Here is a 24,931-nt window from a genome sequence, read left to right on the forward strand (position 1 = left end):
TTTAGTCCAAATGGGAGTATGGATCATGTACATAAGAGTAAAATGAATAACTCCTTTCCTTTCGTGTCAAGAATTAGACCAAACTGGGCCTGGTTTCCCAGTTTGGTCTAATTCTTGACACGAGATTGAAGTCCCCCCTAGCTCCCAAAAATTATTGGAACTATGTCCTCCTGCCGGTTTCAACACTGAAGGGAAGTAATCACTATCGTCGCCGTTCGGAACATATGAATTTATCACACACCTCACTCCCTTCCATAGTACCTACCACTTCTGTAGTCCTACCTTCCAAATCCCCTTTTCTCTCTACTTTGATAGGTACGCCTGGGGCTATGCATGGCAAACATCCAACCCCCCCCCCCCCCAAACAACGCCCACTTCGCAAAGTTAGAGTATGAGAAGCCTAACCCCTTTCCCCAATCTGGCTTCCAGAACCTTCAGGTCCTTCCCCTCTAAATGCATCTCTTGGAGCAGCGCTATGTGTATACCGTGTCGTTCCAAGAATCTTTCCACCTGCAGCCGCTTCCCTCTTTCCTAGGCCTATCACATTTCCTGTACCAACTTGAACTCAATTACTTGCCATTAATGTTCACTGGTGTTTTTAAAGCGTAATCTATACGTTGTGTCCACTATTAAGCCAGTTCGTCTCTCCCTCCCGTTCCGATTAAACCTGGTAATAACTTTGTGCAAATACCCCGACCCTTTCAATATTTCCCTTCTCCTCCAACTCCCAATAACCTACCACCTCGTACCCTGCCCCCTCCCCCCTCCCACTGTGTACCCCCCGGTCTAAATTGAATTGTGTGCTTCACTGTGGACTCATTGTGGACCCCTGATCCCACTGACTCTCCTGAGAATCCCACTGACTCTCCTAAGAACGGCATTGACTGTTCTTGAAATTTACCTTGATTGGGTTTTGGCTAAACTCAGAGTTACCTGATTCACTATAACTAGGGTGGCCGTCTAAAAACTTGTCCAAGACAGATTCTAAAAACCCATCTTAACGGACATTAAAGTGGTTCCCACATTTCTTATGCCTCGTTTCACTGCATTAAATGAGAAAGTCTTAATTCTGCACAAGTATGAGGTTTAATTCGGTCTACCTTTAGCTCGAAGGGCTGGTAATTTGTTACACACCTAGTGGCTGCTAAATGGGCAATGCTGAATATCGGTGAGTAAAGTCTAAGTGAATTATGTATTTCCTGGACCAGTGTTTCTTAAAGTTGTAGTTCTAACAAGGTGTAAGGCAGGTGAGTGGCAGCTAAACCTGGCTTGGATATACTATTAGTTGGTTATAAGGGGAAGCAGGTAGGCTGAAATTAGTTGATCTAGGTAGTTATAGCTTTGAGCCTGTTGTCTGTGAATATGGGTCTGCAATAGGGCCAGCAGTAGTTTAAACTATGTAGTAATGTTTTTGAATCAAGACTGATCACTCAAGGGGGACAAAAGACTTTTTTTTTTAAAAGGGGCAGAGGCTTGGGAAAGTGAGATCATAAACCACTAAAAGGAACAAGTACATCTTCAGACAAATACTTCCTTTCCTCACATACGTTTTTGTCTTGTGCATCTGTCATTGCATGCAGGTGGAAAGGGATCAAGCCAACTGTCGCCATTCTCTCGAGAGGAATTTCCTACCCTGCAAGCGGCTGGAGACCAGGACAAGGCTGGCAAAGAAAGGGACACTACAGATCCTTTGTGTGGGCCAGGACCAAACCTCCGCCCCCAAAGTAAGTCGCATGGTTTAGCCCAATCACCTTATTGTGCTTCAAGGCCTTGACTGCCCATTTCTCTTGCATGTTAATTCCTGTTGGGCTCCGTAGTGATCCTCTTAGAAGCCTACTTTGGTGATCATTTTCTGTTGTCCAGTCAGCTGATGCAGGGCTTTGAATTCTGTTTCAATTTGATGCTCTCCAGGCTGGATGCTTAGGTCAGGGGGAAATGTTCAATAATCTACAACTAGCCCTCAGTCTGGGCAATGTTTGACATTGCGTAGGTCACTGGGGCTGTCTCCTTAACCATATACATTTTAACTTTTGCTTAAAAATAAACGCAAGGTTGGTACCACATTGAACCCTGGTGGGCCATTTTACGCTTTCTCTCCTAAATTCCACTATCAATCCCGTTTCTGCCATACCAAATGGGAAGGTGCCAGAGAACACTGTGCAGAAGAATTTGGAGAACAATGCAGAGCGTGCATGCCTGAGGACACAGGCATTTTGGCTCAACCGTTTTTCCTGTCCCGCTGTGTTTACATTAGGGCTCTCTGGTGTGTTCTGCAAATAACTTTGCACCACTTGTTCAAGCCGTGTTTATTTCTTTTTCCATTTCCTTTTTTTTTTTGCCATCGTCCATCTTGGTGTTGCTGTCTTTCTTGCGACGGGACTGTTTCTAGCATCTGTCTTCAGTGCTTCGGGTCAGATCACAAGTGGTCTCTGCACTTTGTTGCTACATTCTTTAAATTCCAGACTATACTCCTAGACAAAAGCTTTCCATTGTATCGACCTTCAGATCTTCTGGCAGTCGTCTAAGTTAAGGAATGCTTAATTTTTAGCTTGGGGCCCTGTAAGGATAACCATTTTCCTGTATCTGGTCCTGTTGGCAGATGGTCTCTAAGTCGTATGGCATGTCCAACCAGAGGAGGTTTAAAACCGCCAGGGGGAATCCAGGTGGATTGGGTGCATTTGTGGGGGGCAATGTTAATTAACAGTGGTCAAGTTGGGCTTAACCACTGCCTGTATTCTACACTGGGTTTATGCCTGAGGGTTCAAGTGTCTTCAAAACCTCTTAAGCCAATGCCAGTACATTTTCTGAGAGGCCTTGACCAGGCCTTCATCGGGAATGATGTGGCTGCCAATGTTTTGCCAATCCACTCCAAGAGAAATTTTACAAAGCAGTAGGACCCTTTCTGTCCACCTCTGAGCCATGCTACTCTGTAGTGAAGTTTTAATGGGCCTGATGGTGCCAAAAAGCTACCAGAGAGGTGGCCCTTGACCTGCCAAATGTGTCTTTGTGGGTGGGCCTCAAGTCCCCACAGTGTCTTGGATGGGTGATGGTGGATTGTATGTTGACGGCTGTTTCAGGAGAGCCCCCGGATTGTACTCTACAATATTTGCATCCGTAGATAGAGAGGGTACTTCAGGCTTTTCTATCCCTTAGGACTGGATCTATCAACTACCATGCAATGAACTTCACCCCTCCTGCACATGGTGGCATTTTCCCTCTACTAGGACATAGTTCCATTTTGGGGTTCTCTTGTCTCATTTTATGGGACCACAGAACCTTTCGCTGGCTTCCCTGGTTGGTTTGACTTTTTGTGTGGCTAGAGGACAATGGTAGAGGTGTGCCAATTTCTCTTAGTTGGTTAGCCAGTTGGAACATTTATATATGGCCATTGTGAAATCAATTGCCTCTACTCACTGATGTTAACTCTGCCAGAACCCATTCTTAATACCTGCCTAAACTGCTGCTGCTTCTACAAGGAGCCTGCCACTAGCTCAGTAGCAGAGGCAGCTTTTGGTGCCAGGTGGGGCAGATAATGGGGTACAAGTGGGAGGCTGGGGGGGGTGCACTGGGCACCAGGGGGAGCGGGCAGGGGGCAGTCACACCCCCTTCCCCACTCTGGCTCTGCCACTGCATTAGACGTGTGCGGTCATAAATGGAATTTAATTTATTGCAATGCCTGAATCTCAAGGCTTTAAAGTTTCTCCTCTGGGCTGAAACATCTAGGGAAGAATGTGTGGTCAGGATGTATCCCACAGGAGTGAATATAGATACTTCAAGTGACTAGTCAATAAGACTCCTCCTATAACTGCACATCTGTTCAGTGGCATGAACAAGCAAATCCCATGTAGCAAGACGTTAAAATATAATAACATGAAAATTGCCTGAAACGTTACCAGCTGTAGCCTATAGCAACAATTAGGCAAGTATTCCAAAATCACGTGGGGATGGGATGTCGGGAGAGATTTTAGTGTTAGCTGGACCTCCTCCATCTTCTGATACTTAAGATGAAGCCAGATAGTCCATCCAGGCTGAGATGTCCTTTATATCTCATGAAATGAATCTATGGTGAATCGGATTTCAGTTTGGCTGTAACTGCCATAGACTGGTAAAAGGAAGAGGGATGCTTCAACTTCAAGAACCGTTTTCGGAATTGTGAAAGTGGTTGTAAAAAGTAGTGGCACTGTTAACATAAACAGTGAAAGTAGTGGTACGCCTCTGCTACTAACTTCCTCCTTTGCTAGAGGGACATCCATCTATCGGCATGCCCCCTGCCACTGCAACCACTTCTGTGATGTGCTGCCCTACTAGCTTGTATGGCTTGCATGAATGGGGTGCTTTTTAAGTATGCCGTTTTGGTCCCAGTATGAGTTCATCATTAATACTGTGTTGTATAGGCCTGTGGATACCATTAATTGAATTTAGAACTGAAAATGTAAAAGTAGGTGGCAGTTGCACAAAATCGGGTTGAAATGTCGAAACTAATGGAGAACTGATATTAAGATACTTTTTTCCCACTTCGGCTTGTAAAGCGTAGAGTCTCTGAATGTGAAATATGTTCATTTGTAGTCTGCCATTTACTGTATTGATGGTGCTGAAACATTGTTTTCTCTCATTTCTCTTGCAATTTTTCTTTTCACGCTCTTGGATAGGTTTCGTTCTGATTGATTGATCTATAGCATTCAAATATTTACTGATTTATTTTTCTATGGCCTGGAAAAAAAGCCTGTAGAATGAAACGCGTAGGCAGACCTATGGCAGAAATAAGACTTGTGCCTTAATTTTGAAATATACACAAGCCAGATATTTGCTGAATTTCTTTAGAAAAGACCAGCATTTTGTACTGTTAAGTAAATTAATTTTTTGTAAAGGCTAAGAACAGGATTGGGATTAACTGCTGTGGGGAGGACTGACCCATAATGCATTGTCAATGGGTAGGTGTCCTCTATCTTTTGGGCATGCAGGTGGTGGGCTTGCAGCATGTCCATGGTTGACTGGCCCTGTATGGGAGTGCTTCATGCGTGATGAGGGGTCAATTGGTGGTTCTTCCGATGTAGGGCTTTTGGATAATTGGGTATGCACATTTCACTCTTGTTCACTGGTGTGGTGGGGCTTGTGCTTCCCCTATGGCAATTTGAACAGTAAGCCAATTGAGGTCATCCATGTTGGAGCAGTTGTGGATGGTTGCTCAAAGGTGCTGGTTCAAAGGTGGTGTGAGTATTGTCTAGTGCAGCTCTGTTAGGCAAGATGGTTTGTAGTAACCCTGTGGGAGACTACACCTGCCTTGAGCTCTTGACACTAGGTGATCAACCTTCGGTATAGACCTCTACCGCACAAGTTGGTAGTCACTGAACAGCCAGGCCTATCTCCAGAGGGGTCAATGTGAGATGTAGAGGTGTAACATAGAGATTCAGTGACAGGTATTCAAATAACATTAATACTCAAGGTTTCTTATTAAAATAAAGTCCGTTTTAAAATTAGCCTTCTTTAGGAAGGGCAATAGGCAACAATAAAATACACTTAAAAAATACACTCCTCCTGTTTCAGTTAAGTAGATACCCTTTTGGGATGTCTCACACACACTTCCTACACCCCGAGGTGACTTCAGTTGCTAGGACACTGTGGATGTTGATATATCACTTTAATACCTAATGCAATACTGAGGTTGTGGAAAAAGGAATGGGTTAGGGAAGGAAACAAAGGTTAACAAGCTTGTCCAAACAGGTCAGTACTTTTCAATTCCCCCAATGAAATATAGGTTAACCCTTTCCCAGCTAACCAAGTAACTTATGCATGACTTTTTGAGGGACAGATGAACACAAAGTCAGAGAATTGTTCAGGGAGCCAGGACAGCCAATGTCAATTGAGCAAAGTCTACGGGGAGGATAGCACAAAAGTCTTGCACAATGTTAGTTTGTGGTAAAAACTATTGGGCCACAAGCTGGGAGGCTTGTGAAGAGCAAAGATACAAGCAACTCTGCAAAGGGCAGCAACTACAAGTCTCCAGTGAGAGCAAGCAAACTACACACGAGGGAAGTACCGCTAGTTACACAGTACCTTGAGTCTGAAGAAAAGGTTCCAGATGTCTTCTGTTCTTGTTGTAGTCCAGCAGATCCTGTTGCTCCTGGGCCTCAGTCATGGGGCCAAGAGGGAGGACGTCTGGGGACTACAGCAATGGACCTAATCCAAATCCGCAGCACGTTTGCCGTTTCAACTACTCACAAATAGCACCATAGGGGTTCTTAGACACCTTTATGGCCTCTCCTTGCTTCTGGGGTCCTGCACTCTGTTGTGGCTCAGGCTTGGATAGTCCTTAGGATCTCCCTGGAGCTCGGGTCCGGCTTAAAAACTATGCCCTTGATGTTTGTGTTCCGGTGCCCTGGCACTCTGTTCCAGCAGCAGCAAAGAAGTACAGCCAGCAGGGAGAGGGATTCCAGTCAAGTCCGTCTTGGGTCAGTTGGTCCCAACAACCCAAGGAAAGAAGTCTTCCTTTCCTGGCTTCTTTAGTCGATTCAAAATTTGGAGCTTCAGCACCGCAGCAGGGCTTCACCGGGCAAACCAGTGGTCCAGGAGGGTGCAGCAAACTTTTCTTCCAGTTTATTTGTTTCCTTGTCCAGTGGTAGACTCTGCCTTCCTTGCAAAAGACCTCACCTTTTATGCAAGTTTCTCCCATTAATTTTCAGCCTAGCTATCACTCACACAACACAGTGGCTGTCCTCCAAGGACAGCCAGCCAATCACCTTTGGGTGCATTCCTGTAACCAAGGAGACTAAGCACAGATTTTTGGGAACCTCCCTCACTGCCCTGCCAGACACACTGGAGCCAGAGGCGGGCTACACCCATGAATCCCGCCAAAGACAAAACGAACAAAGGAACCAAAACCGGTTTGGTGCACGGATTAAATCTCAAGAAGGACTTTACAAAGAAGAAATGGCAAAAAAGAGGCCATTTTGATAAAATGGGAAACTATGGGTGCAATACTGCAGCTGAGGATTCATTCTGTGGTAAAAACGCACACTGGTAGGAAAATTAAACCACTGCCACCAGCCATTAATTGTTGTAAGGGGAACATAAAAATGTTACACGAGAAGGTAGACAAAGGAGATACTAAGTAACCTCCCATCACTCCACATAAGATGGTGTGTGCTGGGTCTACAAAGAGAAAAAGAAGTGAAGTCAATTTGACTTCACTACTCTTGGAAACAGTAGTTTATCCAAGAGAAGGTATTTAAACCTTAACAGAAATCCAAAGGACTTCTGTGTGACACTGCACTGAAGGTACTGTGTCACAATACAAAAACATATCTATGGAGTTTCAGACTCCAAAACCAAAAGAAACTGAGTCCAAATCAAAGAAAAATACTTTCGGGAGTGAGAAAGGTCTCACTCAGTCCAGGATAAAAATATAAAGTCCTACAACCCAGCAAAAGAGCTGGCGGTCTCTAAGGTTGAAGTGAATTCGCACAGAAATGAGAATTCTCCCCAACACTCTGCTAACTTGGCTCATATTAAATCTACATGGTGTGAGGGGTATAAGGATAATTCCTGTATGTGAGGGACCTAGGGAGTTTGTCCACGTGTACAAAACGTAGTTGCTAGGGTGGATGTCAATTAGTGAGCTCACTGGGGCTGAAATGCATTTGTGAGTTTAACAATTGTATCTAAGCATCAGTGAAGTTTGTATATTTGGAGTTTTTATACAGCCTCCACTGTTTCACTTACCTGGCCAGTTGATGCTCTGAAATGTACGTCCAGTCGGCAATGTGGGTTGATGGCTGCTGACAGGTTCTATATGTACCTGTCCTGCCAATGGGGCTGTGTGGTGCAACCACTACTTCTTCGCACATGTGCATGAGTCTATGTGCAAATCATGATGACTTGTAATAGCGGGATGCGGATCCCTTTCAGGAATGCGCGGTAGTGTCCTAGTCAACCAGACACTACTCCTGAGATTGTGGTGGCAAGTTTGCATGCGTGCGCATGTTAACATGGGGGGGTGGTGCTGGCTGACAGTTTTTTTGTTGTGTGCACACGCCTAGTCTGACCGTAACCACATTCACATTTAAATCAAAAACATATTTTCTTTGATAGAATTGGCACAGGGATGCCTTGTCCCTGATGGATATCCATTTATAATGGATAAGAGTGGGGAGATGTTAGGCGTGAGGTTATTTACGAACAGAGATACTGGTCCACTCTGGTCCACTCTGCTCTTGATCGATGGTGTCTTGATCGATGGTGTCTTGTGTTCTGAGTGCGAGCGTGTCTTGGGTTCCTTATCGTTATAGTGATTACCATATTAATTTGTCTTATGTGCATTGAAAATCATGATCTGCTAAAATCTGGATCAAAATCTGTAGCAGGGACCTAAAATGGGGTGGAAGCCGGAAGCCATTGGTCTTGCTAGTTCCTTTCAATGTCGACTTTTAAAGCAGACAACTTCTAAACTTCTGGAAAATTAAGAATGAAGTCTGTGGGAGAGACCCTCCTTGGAAGACTGTCGGGTGACTAGTCAGATGCCCGTGATCATAGGTTTAGGATACTTATGGGGATTGGCAGGCTTCAGTGATATTGGCGTATGCAGCAATAATGGGATCTGGGACAACTTGTCGCAGTGAGTTTCACCATATTCTTTGCACCATTTTCATGGAAGGAAAGCTGCTCATACCCCATCTCCCTCTAACATAAAAAGTACTTTGAATGGATTGTGGCCTCCCACGTATTCCTCATTTTAGCTATATCCTTACCTTCAGCTTTACTGCATTAGAAAAAATGTTCTCTCTTGACCAGAGGGCGCTAAACTCGATGCTGCGGCATCGATGTCCCTCGGCGGCATCCGTTGAGTGCCGACGTCATCCGCTGTACAAATGCCTTAAGTGCGCCGGTTGGCCTCAGTTCCGTTTTTGCGTTAGCTTTGCTTCGGATCGAGAAAACGGTGCTTCACTTCGTAGAAAATGTCGTCTTCATCTAATCCTTCCACGTCGAAGACTGGATTAAAAAAATGCCAGCAATGAGGGAGAAAGATGTCACTGACTGATCTCCATTGGAATTGCCTCTGGTGCCTCGGTTCCGACCACCGTATAGACTAGTGCAGTTTCTGTCAGTCAATGACCCATAAAGCTTTAAAGGAACGGAGAGGTAAACTGGCGGTAAGGGAGGAATCCTTGAAGTTTTCTTTGAGAGGGAGAAAAGACTTGGCTGAGTCCTTGTTAAGTCACAAAAAATGTAGGTCGAGGAGTAATAAAAAAAGTACTGTTCTTCCTCAAAAAAAGACAACGCTGGTCTCCCTCTTCATCTTACTCCACGCCCTCTGAGGAAGTCATTAAATGCCCGTCAAAACATGATTCCCCAAGAAAGTGGGAAGCCTTCAGAACATCTATGCTAAAGATTTTTGAGCATGCGGCCCAGACCCCCTCAGTCTAGCGAAGGCCATGGCCCTGCTCATACAAAGTGACAGGGGAAGATCTAAGACAAGAAAATCAGACAAAAAAATCTTCAAGGGTGTCGTCCAGGGAATCTTACCCGGCGCCACATTAACGCCTACCGGAGCAAAAATCGGGGGTAGAACTCGAAAAAATTGGGTCAGACAATCATAAATCCTCGTCTAAAACTTCCTCGAAGCCTCTATCGAAAGCGGTCGAGCACAGGGTGTCGAGACACCATCCCAAAAAGGTTACGTTGATTGCACAGTCGACAGTGTCGAAGGCTCCTTCGACAGTGTTGACAATTCCTTTGACGGGGTCGACAATTCCTTCGAAGGTGTTGGAGATTACCTTGACGATACCTAAGGTGATGACTAAAACATCGATGCAATTGACACTTTAGACGACTTGTTCATTCCAGTTACAAATCGACACCTGTGTCGAAGTCTATGCCACCTGGGAAGCTATTTCATGCTGAAAGTAGACGGGATTTCTTTGGAACCATGTCCTCCATTTATGAGGGGAGTTCATCAGGACAAGATGTTTCACCTGCTGGTGTGAAATTTGGTACAAAACAAGTCCCTGAGGAGTTGATTGACCCTCAATTTAAGATGGCAGACTTATGAGTGCTTGCAGTCAGTAAGTGGTCTGGACACATCTCCAGAATATGAATTTGAAAAGCCTGACCCGGCGGAGTATGCTGATGAAGGATATAGAAAGTTGATGAACAGGGTAACTGAATTTATGGGGTGCAGCATAAATTCACTTGTTTATCAGGAGGATGATATGATTGACATTCTTTCAGGGGGACCTCAGCACGACCCCATACTTCCTTTTCATGTAGCTTTACAAAAGAGGGTGAACACTGCATGGGAAAACCCTGAATCTTTTCAGGCAGTAAATAAAAAATGTTTCAAAATATAGGGCCTGTTCTTCTGATGATGAAAAACACCCATCACGTCTGGGACCGTTGTTTTAAAATCTACAAATGTAACTTGCACCCTTGCAATATTTACATATACCATGTGGGACTGTATGACAGCGGCAGCTGAACACATCCCTGAAGGTGAAGCTTGTGAAGGGTTCCTGTCCATAGTAAGGGATGGAAAGGAGGCTTCGGGAGAATGCCTTCAATCAGGTTTGGACATGGCTGACAGAATCAGTAGGTCCATGGCATCTAGTACGGTACTACACAGATTTGCGTGGGAAGTCTGGTTTTGCACCAGATGTGCAGTCAAGGCTTCTCAATATGCCATTTGACGGCTCGAGGTTGTTCGGCAGCAAGGCGGATGAAAGTTTGGAGAAGCTGCAGACCTCCAAAGCGGCAGCAAAATCACTCAGTGCCGCTATACGACAACCTCAACAACGCCCCTACACAGGCTCATCTTCCTGGAGGGGTCGTCCTTTTCGATTTGAATTCCTCATTTGAGAAGGGGACAGGTCAGTCAAAGGGGACAAATCAATTTCCTCTGGGACGAGGAAAAGGTACTAGAGCTTCCCCTGCAACAGCAACTGTATCTTCAGCTGCTGCCGCAAAGCCAGTCTGAGGTTTTGACCCACAAGACCCCGGTGGGAGGCAGGATCTCGCAGCATTTGGAAGAATGGCGGGGCATTACTTCAGATGCTTGGGCATTGGAAACAGTACCCCAGGGTTACTGCCTTGGTTTTCAAAAGAAACCTCAATCACCCGCCGGGATACAGCTCTGTCAAAAATTCAGACCCCCTCCTGTTGCAGGAAGTCTGAACCCTGCTACAGAAAGGTGCAATAGAACACGTACCTGTAGCGGAGAGGAACAAGGGTTGGTATTCCCCATATTTTCTCATTCCAAAGGACAGAGGACTGAGACCCATCTTGGACTTGAGAAACTTGAACACGTTCCTCAGGAAGGACACGTTCAAGATGGTCACTTTCTCAGATCCTTCTGGCTCTCCAACTCCAAGACTGGTTGGTATCATTGGACCTTCAGGATGCTTACTATCATGTGCCAATACATCTCCAATACAGGAAGTACCGGAGGTTTGTGATTGGCAATTCTCACTATCAGTTTTGAGTTCTGCCTTTTGGGTTGACCTCTTCCCCGAGAGGTTTCACCAAGTTAATGGCAGTGGTGGCAGCGAGTCTCAGGAGAAGGGGGTTGGGGGGGTGGGGGGGGTTTCACGTCCATCGCTACCTGGACGATTGGATGATCAGGGCACGTTCTTCAGCACAAGCCAAGGATAATCTATCAAAGACCTGCCACTTCCTTCAGATTAGGCTTTTCTCTGAACTTAAAGTCAAACAGGATACCATCACAGAAGCTCCAGTTTATCGGAGCAGTCCTGGATACTTGTTGGGGCAAAGCCTCGCCTCCTGAAGAGAGCTCATCACATTCTGCAGATGGTAACAAAATTCCATAATACCCAGCATCTACTGGCCTTCGATTTTTCTCAGGTTGCTCAGTCTTATGGCAGCCTGCATTTTTCTGGTGCCAGAAGCCCGATTGAGGATGAGATCCCTTCAATGGTCCCAATTTTCAGGGTTAATGTCGGATCTTTTGCAAGTTCGAGCCAGAGTAGCACAGGATCTTTGATGGTGGGCTTGCAGGGAACTTATCCTCAGGGGAGAAACTTTTTGGCAACCATGGCCGGAGATGACTGTAGTGCCGGATGCCTCACTCACAGGGTGTAGAGCTCACACCAACGAGTTGACAATCAGCGGTCATTGGTCTCCATCGGATACCAAACTACACATCAACCTATTAGAGCTGAGGGCAATCAGACTAGCTCTGACGGCCTTCCTGCCCTCTGTATGGGGAAATAATGTCCAAATGACGGACAACACGGTGGCCATGTACTACCTCAACAAGAGAGGAGTAGGGTCACTACCACTGTGCAGAGAAGCAATGCAGCTCTGGTTCTCGGTGATGCAGGAAGGGATCTCTCAGCAGTTCATCTAGCCGTAGAGCAAAATACTGCGGTGGATGCTCCGAGCAGGCAGAGCAGTCACCCACGAGTGGGAACTAGCTCTGGAAGTCATTCAGGAGATCTTCTCCCTTTGGGGAACCCTCAAGTGTATCTGTTGGCGACCAGTGTCAACACGCAGTGCAAACTGTACTGCTTAAGAGAATTTCCTCCAAGAGGAGCTCTACATTTGTAGTGGACTAGGAATTTCCACTCCCCTACGAGTTTCCTCCAGTCCCTGTGATCCCTCAAGTAATCAGGAGGTTGAGAAAGTTCAGGAAAACCATGATCCTAATTGCCCTGGATTGGGCCAGGAGAATGTGGTACCCGGACCTTCTGGACATGTCAATCTGCCCTCCAATCTGTCTTGCACAAAGAGAGGATCTTGTCTCGCAAGAGGAAGGTCCCATTCTCCATCCAGAGGTCAAGACACTCAACCTTCACGCTTCGCTTCTGAGGGGCTGAGATACAAGGATTGGGACCTTCGGGATGACGTCATGGAGATCTTGCTTTCGGCCAGAAGGCCAGCAACTAAATCTCTGTACCGGTGTCATTGGAACAAGTTCAGTAACTGGTGCAGAGATAGGAATGTGGACCCGTTTCAGTTTAATATTCCCAAAATATTGTATTTTCTGTTATACTTGGCTAATCTGGGGCTCCAGGTTGGCACCATAAAAGGTTATTTAGCACCGCTATCTATTTTTAAGCTCTCCTCAGAGGAAGAATCTTCAAAATACCTTTTTGATTACACAATTCCTAAAGGGTCTTGAATGTGTTTCGTCCAATACCTTTTCAAGTACCTGTGTGGGAGTTAAACTTATTACTAAAGTTCCTCACATGCATCCCATTTGAGCCTTTACATTCTTGTCTGTTAAGGCTCCTTACTTTAAAAACCATACTTCTAGTGGCAATTACATCAGCCCGCAGGGTAAGTGACTTGCAGGCACTTTCTAGCGGGCCTCCTCACACCATCTTTTATAAAGATAAGGTTGTCCTTGGGGTCAACCCGTCTTTTTTGAGAGAAATTGTCGATTTTCACCTGTCACAGAAAATAACACTGCCTACTTTTTACCCTCCCTCCTCATGCTAGTAAGGAGGAAGAAAGGCTACATTGTTTACTCTAGAAGGGCTCTTAGTTTCTATATTTCAAGATTGGCAAGATTGGTGTGTACAACTTTTTGTAGGATACACTGGCTGTAAATTGGGACTGGCAGTGACTAAGCTAACATTATCTAGATGGATAATTTTGGCTATAACAATGTTATAGATTGGCTGGGAAAGATCCTCCAGATGGGCTGAGGGCTCATTCAACCAGGGGCAGGGCGACTTCAACAGCACTTCAAAGGGGTGTCCCAGTGCAAGATATTTGCGCAGCAGCCGTCTGCTCATCCATGCACACATATATAACACTATGCCCTAGATTTGACTTCTTCAAGGTCGTCTCTTTGCTAAATCAGTACTTCATTCTATACATAACGAATATCTCTGCACTCCCGCCTCCAATACAAAACTTCGAAGGGATTGTGTCCTCCGACGTATTACTTATCTTTGATAATACGTTTCCAGCTTGCTGGCCTCGAAATGTTTTCTGTATGTAGAGGGCGCTGTGCGTCGACGTCCGCCGAGTCGATGTCCCTCGACGGCCACCGTATCGGCGCCGACGTCACCATGCCCATAAATAGCCACGCGCTGCGTCCGTTGCTCATTTCCGTTTTTCCGCGCTTCGTGGGGCCTCGAACGTCGTTGCTCAGTTCAGTCGGGTTTATCTAAATCTATTTCGGCGAATATTCCTCATCGTTCTCGATGGCTTCTTCATCAGAACCGATGACGCCGCGATCCGGCTTCAAGAAATGTCGAGACTGCGGTAAAAAAATGTCAACGGATCCACACAGGGTCTGCTTATGGTGCTTGGGGTCCGAGCACCATTGTTCGGAGTGTGAGGACTGCATGTCCATGACGGCGAAAGCCCTGAAGGAGGGAAAGGGGAAGCTCGAGAGAGGTAAGTCAGCCAAATCCTCCTCGAAGGTTTCGTCGGATGAGTCGAGGCATTCGTCTCCTCGCCGTGGAAAACACTCCCATTCTAGATCTCGAAGCAGCTCCCACCATTCGTTGAGATCTAGACACTCAAAGATGTCGAAGGTCCCATTCCTCGTCTTCGGTGTCCCCAGAAAGAGTTTCCTGTCCCACCAAACAGTTCTCAAGCTGAGTGGGAGGAATTCAGAAACAAAATGTTAAGCGTCTTCAAGAACGCGGCCTCAACCCCCTCGAAGACAGCTGAGGGTGATACCCCGGGTGAAAAACCCAAAAAACGCTGCGAGTCGCAGCACCCGGCGAAACATTCCACCCGAGAGCGCCATGAGCCATCGGGTAAGAAGGCACCGTCTTCGACGCTGTCGTCGGAAGATTCCTTCGACGCACGGGTCGGCGCCATTGATGCCGTTGTCGAAGGGTTCCTCGACGCATCGGTCGATCGACTCGACGCCGATGAAAGAGAGGACCAAGGCTCCACAGCCAACAGTGTTTTCAAGGGCCTCCGGCACGACGCCGAAACAGTCGTCGATGCCCTCGAGTAGGATCCCGATCCTCTCGAGTTCTTGGAGACCCCTTCCAGTTTTTTCGAAGCTGGTTACATCGGCGTCGACGACTTCGACATTTTCTCGTCCAATAACGAGTTTGGCTCCTTCGGCCCTAGAGATGGGCTTTACTCCATTTCAGAGATCAGAATACCCTGGTCTTCAATTTATGAAGAAAGAGAAGAGACTGACCAAGAAACTTTTGGTTTACAGAGATCCACACTGCCTGCTGCAGAGGATTTCACCTCTGAAGAAAGAAGGCTGAAGGAACTACAGGAGTCACTTCATGAGGCAAGTGGACTTAACACTTCCCCAGAAGTGGAATTTGTAAAGCCAGACCCAGGGGAACATGCCGAAACGCCATATAGAACCCTGATGGCAAGAATAATTAAGTTTATGGGTTGGTCTGCGCCTTCACCTGTTTTCCAACAGGATGATCTAACGGATTTATTGGACAAAGGCCCACAGGAGGACCCGGTGGTCCCCTTCCATGCAGCCCTACAAAGAAAAATTGCATCCAATTGGGAAACTCCCGAAGTTATCCCAGCAGTCAATAAATTGTCGACAAAGTATAGGGTAGCGGCTGCTGACCCTGAATACCTGTCAAAACACCCGACACCAGAGAGCCTGATGGTTCAAGCGGCAACTTCATCCAGCAGTAGGACTGCTTACCCTACTGTCCCACAGGATAGGGATGACAAGAGGTACGACTCTATGGCAAAGAAAGTCTTCTCTGCCTGTAGTATGGCGTTGAAGTCCATCAACGCCACCTGTACGCTCGCCAGGTTCAGTCACACATTATGGGAGTGTGCTTCATCAGCGGCTGACTGCATACCCGATGTAGAGGAGAAGGAAGCCTTCCTTAACGTCATTAAAGATGGCAAAGATGCCATGTGCGAATCACTTCAAACAGGCATCGATTCCGCTGACAGTATCAGCAGGGCCATGGCGGCAAGTACAACAATCTGCAGGCATGCATGGTTGCGAAAGTCGGGCCTTGCCCCTGATGTACAGACCAGACTTTTGAATATGCCCTTTGACGGCTCTTCATTATTCGGAAAAAAAAGGATGACAGTCTGGAAAAGTTAGACTTCTAAAGCAGCAGCAAAATCCTTAGGAGCTGCTATCCGCCAAACTCCTTTTTGCCCCTCAGGAACCTCTGGGAGAGGAAAGTCCTTTCGCTATTATTCCGCATTCGGAAAACGCAGAGGACAGCCGACTCAGAGGCCAAAGAAGATCCACCCGAGGTGGACGGGTCAAAGGTACAAAGACCGCAGCAGCAGGTGCCTCTTTACCCTCGGCATCTCAGAAGACTCTGAGGCCTTCGCACACAAAACACCTGTAGGGGGCAGGTTAACTCACCATCTGACGGAATGGCAGGCTATAACGTCAGATGCTTGGGCGTTGGAGACAGTTGCCCAAGGTTACTGCCTACCCTTTCTACACATCCCTCCGTCATCCACCGGGGAACAGCTCCCTAAAAGTTCCAGATCCGCTCCTCTTGCAGGAAATTATGGACCTGCTAGAGAAAGGTGCCATAGAACCGGTACCTGTAGCGGACAGGAACAAGGGCTGGTACTCCCCCCCCCCCCCCCCCCCCCCCCCCCCCCCCCCCCCCCACCCTACTTTCTCATACCAAAGGACGACGGAGGACTGAGACCATCCTGGACTTACGAGAATTGAACAAGTTCTTCAGGAAGGACAAATTCAAGATGGTAACTCTCTCAGATCCTTCAGGCCCTCCAGCTCCAGGACTGGCTGGTATCTCTGGACCTTCAGGATGCTTATTTCCATGTGCCAATCCATCTCAAGCACAGGAAATACCTGAGGTTCGCAATTGGCAACTCTCATTATCAATTTCGAGTTCTGCCATTTGGGCTGACCTCCGCCCCGAGGGTCTTCACCAAGCTGATGTCGGTAGTGGTGGCGAGTCTAAGGAGGGAAGGGATCCACGTCTATCCCTACCTGGACGATTGGCTGATCAGGGCCGTATCTTCGGAACAGGCCCAGACCCAGCTAGATTATGTATGCCTCTTCCTTCACAGACTAGGCCTCTTCCTCAATTTAAAGAAGTCACAGATGATACCATCTCAGACTCCAGTTCATTGGAGCGGTCCTGGACACTTCCCTGGGAAAAGCCTCGCCGAGGTGAGGGCTCAAGATATTCTACAGATGGTCACCAAGTTTCAAAATGCCCAGCGTCTCCCAGCCTTCGACTTTTTGAGGTTGCTAGGCCTCATGGCATCCTGCATCTTCCTTGTGCCAGAGGCTCGCCTGAGAATGAGATCTCTTCATTGGGCACTGAGAAGTCAGTGGTCACAATTCTCAGGGAGAATGTCAGACCTCCTCCGGATTCCGGACAAGGTAGCCCACGACCTTCAATGGTGGGCCTATTCATAGAACATCTTGAAAGGAGAACTGTTTTGGCAACCATGGCCGGAGATAACAGTAGTCAGACGCCTCGCTCACAGGGTGGGGAGCCCATGCCAACGACTTGACCATCAGCGGTCGTTGGTCTCCATCGGAGTCCAGACTACATATCAACCTATTAGAGCTGAGAGCGATCAGACTAGCGCTGAAAGCTTTCCTGCCAAGAAATGCCCTGATAATGACAGACAACACAGTGGCCATGCACTACCTCAACAAAAGAGGAGGCGTAGGATCACTGCCACTGTGCAGAGAGGCAATGCAGCTCTGGTTTTGGGCAATTCGGGAAGGAATCTCGATCGGCAGTCCACCTAGCCGGAGAGAAGAATTTGACAGCGGACGCTCTGAGCAGGCAGAGCAGTCTCCCACGAGTGGGAGCTAGCTCAGGAAGTCCTTCAAGAGATCTTCGCCCTTTGGGGAACCCCTCAGGTGGATCTGTTCGCCACAAGCACCAACAGGAAGTGCGATCTGCTCTGTTCAAGGGAATTTCCCCCGAGAGGAGCTCTAGGAGATGCGTTCGTAGTGGACTGGGAGTTCCCACTCCTTTACGCATTCCCACCAGTCCCTGTTAATTCCTCAAATGATCACGAGGTTGAGAAGATTCCGGAAAACCATGATCCTAATTGCCCCGGATTGGGCCAGGAGAACGTGGTACCCGGACCTTCTAGATATGTCCATCTGCCCTCCAATCCGTCTTCCACTCAAAGAGAATCTTCTCTCGCAGAAGGGAGGTCAGGTTCTCCATCCAGACACCAGAACCCTCAACCTTCACGCTTGGCTTCTGAAAGGTTGAGGTACAAGGATTGGGATCTCCCTGATGGCGTCATGGAGGTGTTGCTTTCAGCCAGAAGACCAGCAACAAAGTCTTTATACCGCTGCCGTTGGAACAAGTTTTGCAGCTGGTGTAGGGAAGAGAATATCGACCCTTTTTCATGTGGTACACCAACGGTGTTATCGTTTCTACTCTACTTGGCAAACTCAGGCCTTCAAGTTGGCACTGTAAAAGGCTATCTCGCAGCGCTTTCTATCTTCAAGCGCACTGAGGAGGAACCATCGTATTTCAAAATTCCTCTAGTGGTACAATTTCTCAAGGGTCTAACTAATGTTTACCCTCCAAAACCATTCCATGTTCCATTATGGGACTTAAATGTAGTCTTAAACTTCTTAATGGGCACTCTATTCGAACCACTTCACTCTTGTGCGCTGAGATTTGTCACACTTAAAACTGTCCTACTGGTAGCACTAACATCTGCTAGGAGGGTGAGTGAGCTACAAGCTCTCTCCTGTAAACCCCCACATACAATCTTCCACAAGGACAAGGTTGTTCTTCAGGTGAAGCCTAATTTTCTCCCAAAGGTGGTTTCTGAATTCCATATTACTCAGAAAATTACCTTGCCTTCATTCTACCCTCCTCCCCATCCGGGGAAAGAAGAGGAAAGGCTACACAGGCTGGACCCTAGGCGTGCTCAGCTTTTACATCAGCAGAATGGCTAGGATCAGGCAAGCAGACCAACTGTTTGTAGGCTACTCAGGTCACAAGTTGGGACTACCCATAACAAAACAAACCATCTCCAGGTGGATTATTTTGGCCATCCTGGAATGTTATAGACTAGCAGGGAAAGAGCCACCCCAAAATCTCAGGGCTCATTCAACCAGGGTTATTGCAGCCTCTTCGGCTCTCCAGAGAGGGGTACCGGTCCGGGACATATGTGCATCTGCCACATGGTCATCCGCACATACATTCACAACATTTTACAATCTGGATTCCTCCACTGCTCAAGAGACCATATTTGGCAAGGCCGTATTACATTCGGTCCATCCCTAAAGGGATACATAACACTATCAATCCCTCCTCCAATTACATACCACTGCTATGGGAGTTTATCAAAGATAAGGAATACGTCGGAGGACACAATCCCTTTGAAGAACAAGTTACTTCTTCCTGGTAACGTTCTTTCGACGGGATGTTCCTCCGACGTATTCCTTATCGCCCCTCCCATCCATCCCTGCAGTGATAACTTCCCTTGTGGTTGCAGCTTTCACTCCTTCAAGGATACTAACCGATTCAGGCATGTCTTTTCTTATGCTACAAAACTGAACTGAACAACGGACTCAGCGCGTGGATATTTATGGGCATGGTGACGTCGGCACCGATACGGTGGCCGTCGAGGGACATCGACTCGGCGGACGTCGACACGCAGGGCCCTCTACAGAAAAAATTTCCGAGGCCAGCAAGCTGGAAATGTATTATCAAAGATAAGGAATACGTCGAAGGAACATCCCGTCGAAAGAATGTTACCAGGTAAGAAGAAACTTGTTCTTCTTTGGGAGTCTATCTAAGATGAGGAATACGTGGGAGGGCACAATCCATTCGAAGAACAAGTTACTTACCAACTGTAACGTTCTTTCAATTGGATGTTCCTCCCACGTATTCCTCATCGACCCTCCCAGCCTACCCCACAGTACAGTTTACGTGGTTTACACTCAAAATTTCTTTAAGGCTTGGGTCAAAAGAGGCATCCCATTAACTACAATCCATTGGCTACAATATATGAAAAACAGAACTGAGGCCAACAGGCGCGTTTGAGGCATTTATACAGCGGATGACGTCGGCACTTGATGGATGCCACTGAGGGACATCGACACTGCAGCTTTGAGTGTAGCGCCCTCTGGTGGAGAGAGTAACATTTTTCTTAAGCAGCAAAGCTGAAGGTAAGGATATATCTAAGATGAGGAATACGTGGGAGCAACATCCAACATTAGTTGGTAATTAACTTATTCTTCTATATTACTTTACCCAGCCCAGTTAAATGCTTCTTGGGAGAAAACGTGGTCTTTGTGAGTCTGCCACATGCTTTTTGGATCTCTGAATGCTTCTGGTGTTAGAAATTTGCTACACTGTTGAATTGTTGTCTCAGATGTCATATATACGCTATTGAGGCAGCAGTTCTCCAGTGGGCAGAGGTCTGCTGGGTTGCATTAAAAGCTGGATCTTTACAAAATGCCTTGCCCCATCCACAGCACATCTCAGGTAATCGAGGGTCCATGTCATCCCTTATTAGGATGATCAGCTCCCCATCCCTCAAACAATGCCTACAATACACGAGGACCACAAAAGCCTGTTTTAACATTGTAAGGCTTATCTTTTTTGAGAAGTCCTCTCTGATGCGTTTCTCAATGGATATTCTTTCTTGCGACACATCTGGAAACTGCAACGTACACTACCAACCAGTCTGCTGACAAGGTCCACTCAATCGAAGCATGCGTGGTCAGCAAAGTTCCTCAGTACGAGCAGTCCAATCCTTTTTGGGCACTCACCAGAAATTGAAGGCTCCTACATGCAAGAATTCTTGGATGCCCGCTGGGATCGGGTTTCTGGACATTGGGACAACAAACTTTCTCACCAGTTCCTTTCGTAACTTGGTACGTTGGTGGGAGGACGTTGCCAACTTTACCAGCGGAGCTCATTTAACATTCCCAAGCCATCAAGTTGCACATAGATACATTTATGCAGGGCTGGTGTTACCTCCTATGGTCAGCAAAGAAGTCTCTGCAGATGAACATTCTAGAGTTCAGGACAATGTTCTGGCCCATCAAGTCTTTCCTGATCCATCTGCAAGGGATTGTGTTAATATGATAACACAACCAGTGGTCTACTTCCGAAAATAAGGCGGTACCAGGTCGCTACTCAGAACCGTACATTTAAATGGAGAATATACTGAGCTGTTCCCATAAATCGGGCCTTGGTGCAACCAAGTGAATCACTTGCATTATAATTAAGGCTCCCAGATCAATGGTATTTATTTTTGTAACCTTTCGTTCTGATTGTATCCACATTTGGATTTGCTCTGTAAAAAATGTTTTGCAACTAGTGCTTTAACGCATTTACTCACATTAAATATGTAGCACTTTGATGCCTATAATTAAAAGCGCAGAGAGCTGGGTTCTTGCATTTCTATCTGAGGCATTTTAACCTTATAAACAAACTGCGCCTTCTGCTGATGTGTTAAACATAACAGTAACCCTTTAAACAACTTCAAAGAAATATCACCTTTACTCCTACGTCCCGTCCCCTTTCATCCATACTTATGGGACATCTCTCCGTCCTGTGGGACGGGACCGGAGCACATTGTAAAGTGTCCAAACATTTTTTCGAAAAGTGTCCTTCCTCTTTCTTGCGCGTGGCCCGGCACGCGGCCGTAACCCCGCCCACCTTGGCTCCGCATCGCCCTTCAGTCCTTTTCTCCGCTTGTTCGGGACTGGACGCCCTTGCATCCTCAGAAGATTTTCTTTCCTTTTTTTCCCCCTCTCTGGCTCTCGCTAGCGATCGTTTACTAGTCTGTCTTTCAAGCTAGACTTTCCAGATTGTTCATCGTGTCACCGTTGTTTCGCGAGGGCGGATCACCATCCTCTTTGCTTAGTGTTTGGGTCCGGATCACCGTTGGGACTCCTGTTTTTACTGCGACTCCCTTTCGGTCCGGGCACTTCAACGTCGGTTGGAGCGGTGGGAGGTGGTGTTCTGGCTAACTCCTCCTTCACATTTTTAGGCATTCATCAACGAGAAGAAAAAACGCCCGGTAAATTCTTTACTTTTCAGATCACCCCGGCCGGGGGATACCTTTCCGGGTTCCTCTCGGGCTGGGAATGGCGTTGATGGCTCTGTCACCGGGGTTCGCCCCGGGGATACCCGTTGGGGTCTAATCTTTCTACCAGAGTTTTCTCTGAGGGTCTCCGTAAGGGGCCTGTGGATACCGGAGTACGCTCCGAGGCCCCTCCTGTGGGGGCTGTTTGTAGACCCAGTTCTACTGAGTCGTGGGGTACAGCAGCTCGATCTGAGGCCTCTGTCGGCTTCCCTCAAAAATAAGACCGGGGTGTGCCATGAGGCCTTGGGTGGGCTTGTCGTTACCAAACGGATGTTCGAGGCCCGAGTAGATGAGGCTGTTACCGGACCTGGGTCCGAGGTCCCTCGTTCAGAGGCTAAAGCTACCAACAGTTCTGAGAGGCCTGACCAGGCCTTGTCGGTGAAAGCTGTTTCTCACCGTTCCCGCTCCTGTGGTGATACCAGACCTGTTGAGGAGGCAAAGAAGCAAAGTTCTTCTTTTACTGGCAGTGCCAGGGTTCTTCCTTCGAAGGCTGAGTTGGCGGTTGGTATGTCACAAACATCCCAGGCCTCACAGTACCAGCTCTGCCGAGGTTCCTTTTGTTAAGGCTAAAGTTACGACCCCTGATCCATCGACTAGGACCCCTGCCTCAACTCCTCACGTGCCGCAGTTCCCCTCAGATGAGGACAAATTGGCGCCCGTTCCTACCAGGACCGCGGCGGCCATTTTAGGTGCTAACCCTACAACTACGCCATCGGCCTCAGATGTAGGGTTTGGTCCCTTGGGTGAACATAGTCCCTTGTGCGCATCCTTATCGGCCAGTTTATGATTGGAATGCCCGGATGCCTCTTCCGCACAATGTTTCGTTGCCTGCGGGGTCGGCACCTTTGATTTACGTGGATATGTCGGTGGACGGGCCTATGTGGCACCCTTCCCCGTTACGTCCCTGGATTTGTCCACCTCATGAGAGGCCTCCTCAGGTTCCGAAACAGTCCCCGGAGGACGCCTTTTTCGGTAAATTTCAAACGCTTATGCGTACCGACCCCATGAGGGAATATTTCAAAGGGCTTTCCACCTGCACCTCCGGCTCCACCCGTTCCTCCGGTGCCTTCCCCGACTCTTCCGCCTTTGCCTCCATCGTCCGCGGTGGACAAGGCAGCGCCTGACACGGCTCAGCAGGATCCTGACCTGCCAGATGACACCCAAGGCGATCAGGACAACAAGGACCTTCCCCGCTCTATTAGAGCTTTTCATGACCGGGTACTGAACAGGAGTTTCTTAGATGTTCCGGTGCCCAAGGCACCCGCTCCGCAGGAGGGCGTGCTTTCTGGGGCGTTCACCCTGTCTCCCTTGGAGCGTACTGGCCTGTTCTTGCAGAAGGACGTTCTGGCCGAGGTCCGAAGAGTCTGGGAAAAGCCACACTCTAGACTTTTTGTAAATGAGAAAATTGACGCGAGATACACGCTGCATTCTTAAGAGGTGGCCCTGTCGTCTTGTCCGCCTCCCTACTCCACAGTGGTGGCTGCGGCCACTTTGCAGTCTAGGCCTGCAGCATCCTCGTCGGCTACTCAGACTCTGGGAAAGGAGGACAAGCTTCTAGACTCCCTCGGGAGGAAAACCTTCGCCAACTCGGCCTTGCAGCTCAGGCAGGCCAACGCTGAATTGATTTTAGCGGGCGCTAACATGCGGATGTGGAAAGGTCTGTCGGAGTTTGAGGAGGTTATCCCAGTCGAGAAGCTGGAAGACTTCAAAGGTGGCCTATAAGACGCCAGGGTCTTGGCCCAGGATCTCCTGGAGGCTGCAGCTCATCACATAGGCACCTCGGCTCGGGGCCTTATGCTGGGGGTTGATACCTCACGGCAGGCGTGGCTGCATGCCACTAAATTTTCAAAAGTGGTGCAGTACAAGGTGTTGGACCTTTCGTTCGATGGTAAGGAGCTCTTTCATTCTACAACAGATGTAGAGCTCACCAAGACGAAGGATAGCACTCAGACAGCTAAGTCATTGTTTGTCCTGGTTAAGGCTCCTTTCAAAACCCAGAGACCGTTGTCACAAAGTCGATCTTCCTCTGGCTTTAGGAGCTTCCTCGACCGCAAATCTCAGAGTGGATACCCCTGCGGGGAATAACCGCCGTAGGCAACAATGGACGCGGTTTTTCTCCCACTCTTCAGCCTCCTCCTCAGGTTCAGGTGGCACCGCCACCGATAAACCTACTAAATGAGGGTTTTCCGTGCTCGCACGAGACCCTGGTGGGAGGACGCATTGCGTCTCATTAGGAGGCGTGGCAGACCATCACAGAAGACAGATGGGTCTCGTCAGTCGCTCCGGCGGGCTTCTGCTTACCTCTACTCCCTACCCCACCCCTCAACCCTCCTTTTCAGCTGTCGGGCTCGCCCTCCCTCAAAGCTGAAGTTCAGAAACTTCTGGACCTCAGAGCTGTGGAACCCGTTCCCCTCGGGGAGCGAGGGGAGGGCTTCTACTCCCGGCTGTTTACGGTGCCCAAACCCAACCAGGCTGACCTGCGCACCATCCTAGACCTTTCCCAGTTCAATCTCTTCCTACCCCAAGAGAAATTCAAGATGGTTACGCCCAGCCAGATACGCGCCTCCTTGCAGATGGGTGATTGGCTCAGCGTTGTGGATCTTCAGGACGTGTACATGCATATCGTGATTTGGAACCCACACAGGAGATATCTCCGCTTCTCTTTGGGAGAGGAGCACTTCCAGTTTCGAGTACTTCCTTTTGGCCTCAGCTCGGCGCTGCGTGTCTTTACGAAGATGTCAGTGATTGCGGCCTATATTCGTCTCCAGGGTATCCATGTGTATCCATATTTGGATGACTGGCTCTTACGCAGCTCTTGTCCGCTGGCAGCAGCGGGCAATCTCCAGTCTCTCCTTCAGCTCCTGTTCCATCTTGGGCTGTCAGTGAACTGGCGGAAATCTTCCATGATGGTCTTGTAGGACCTGATTTT

The 24,931-nt window shown here is 47.9% G+C and overlaps 1 protein-coding gene across 8 annotated transcripts in view; it reads left to right on the plus strand.

Moving 5' to 3' along the window:
* PRRC2A (proline rich coiled-coil 2A) overlaps positions 1 to 24,931 on the plus strand; it is a 2,343,739-nt gene that overhangs the window by 457,007 nt on the left and 1,861,801 nt on the right. For all 8 annotated transcript variants that reach the window (XM_069635075.1, XM_069635076.1, XM_069635077.1 and 5 more), the window contains exon 6: positions 1,581 to 1,724. In XM_069635075.1, the coding sequence (XP_069491176.1) occupies positions 1,581 to 1,724 (144 nt within the window). The remainder of the gene's footprint in view (positions 1 to 1,580; positions 1,725 to 24,931) is intronic.

This window comes from Ambystoma mexicanum, chromosome 13 (assembly GCF_040938575.1).
Source record: "Ambystoma mexicanum isolate Mex_15411 chromosome 13, UKY_AmexF1_1, whole genome shotgun sequence".
NCBI classification, from domain to species: Eukaryota; Metazoa; Chordata; class Amphibia; order Caudata; family Ambystomatidae; genus Ambystoma; species Ambystoma mexicanum.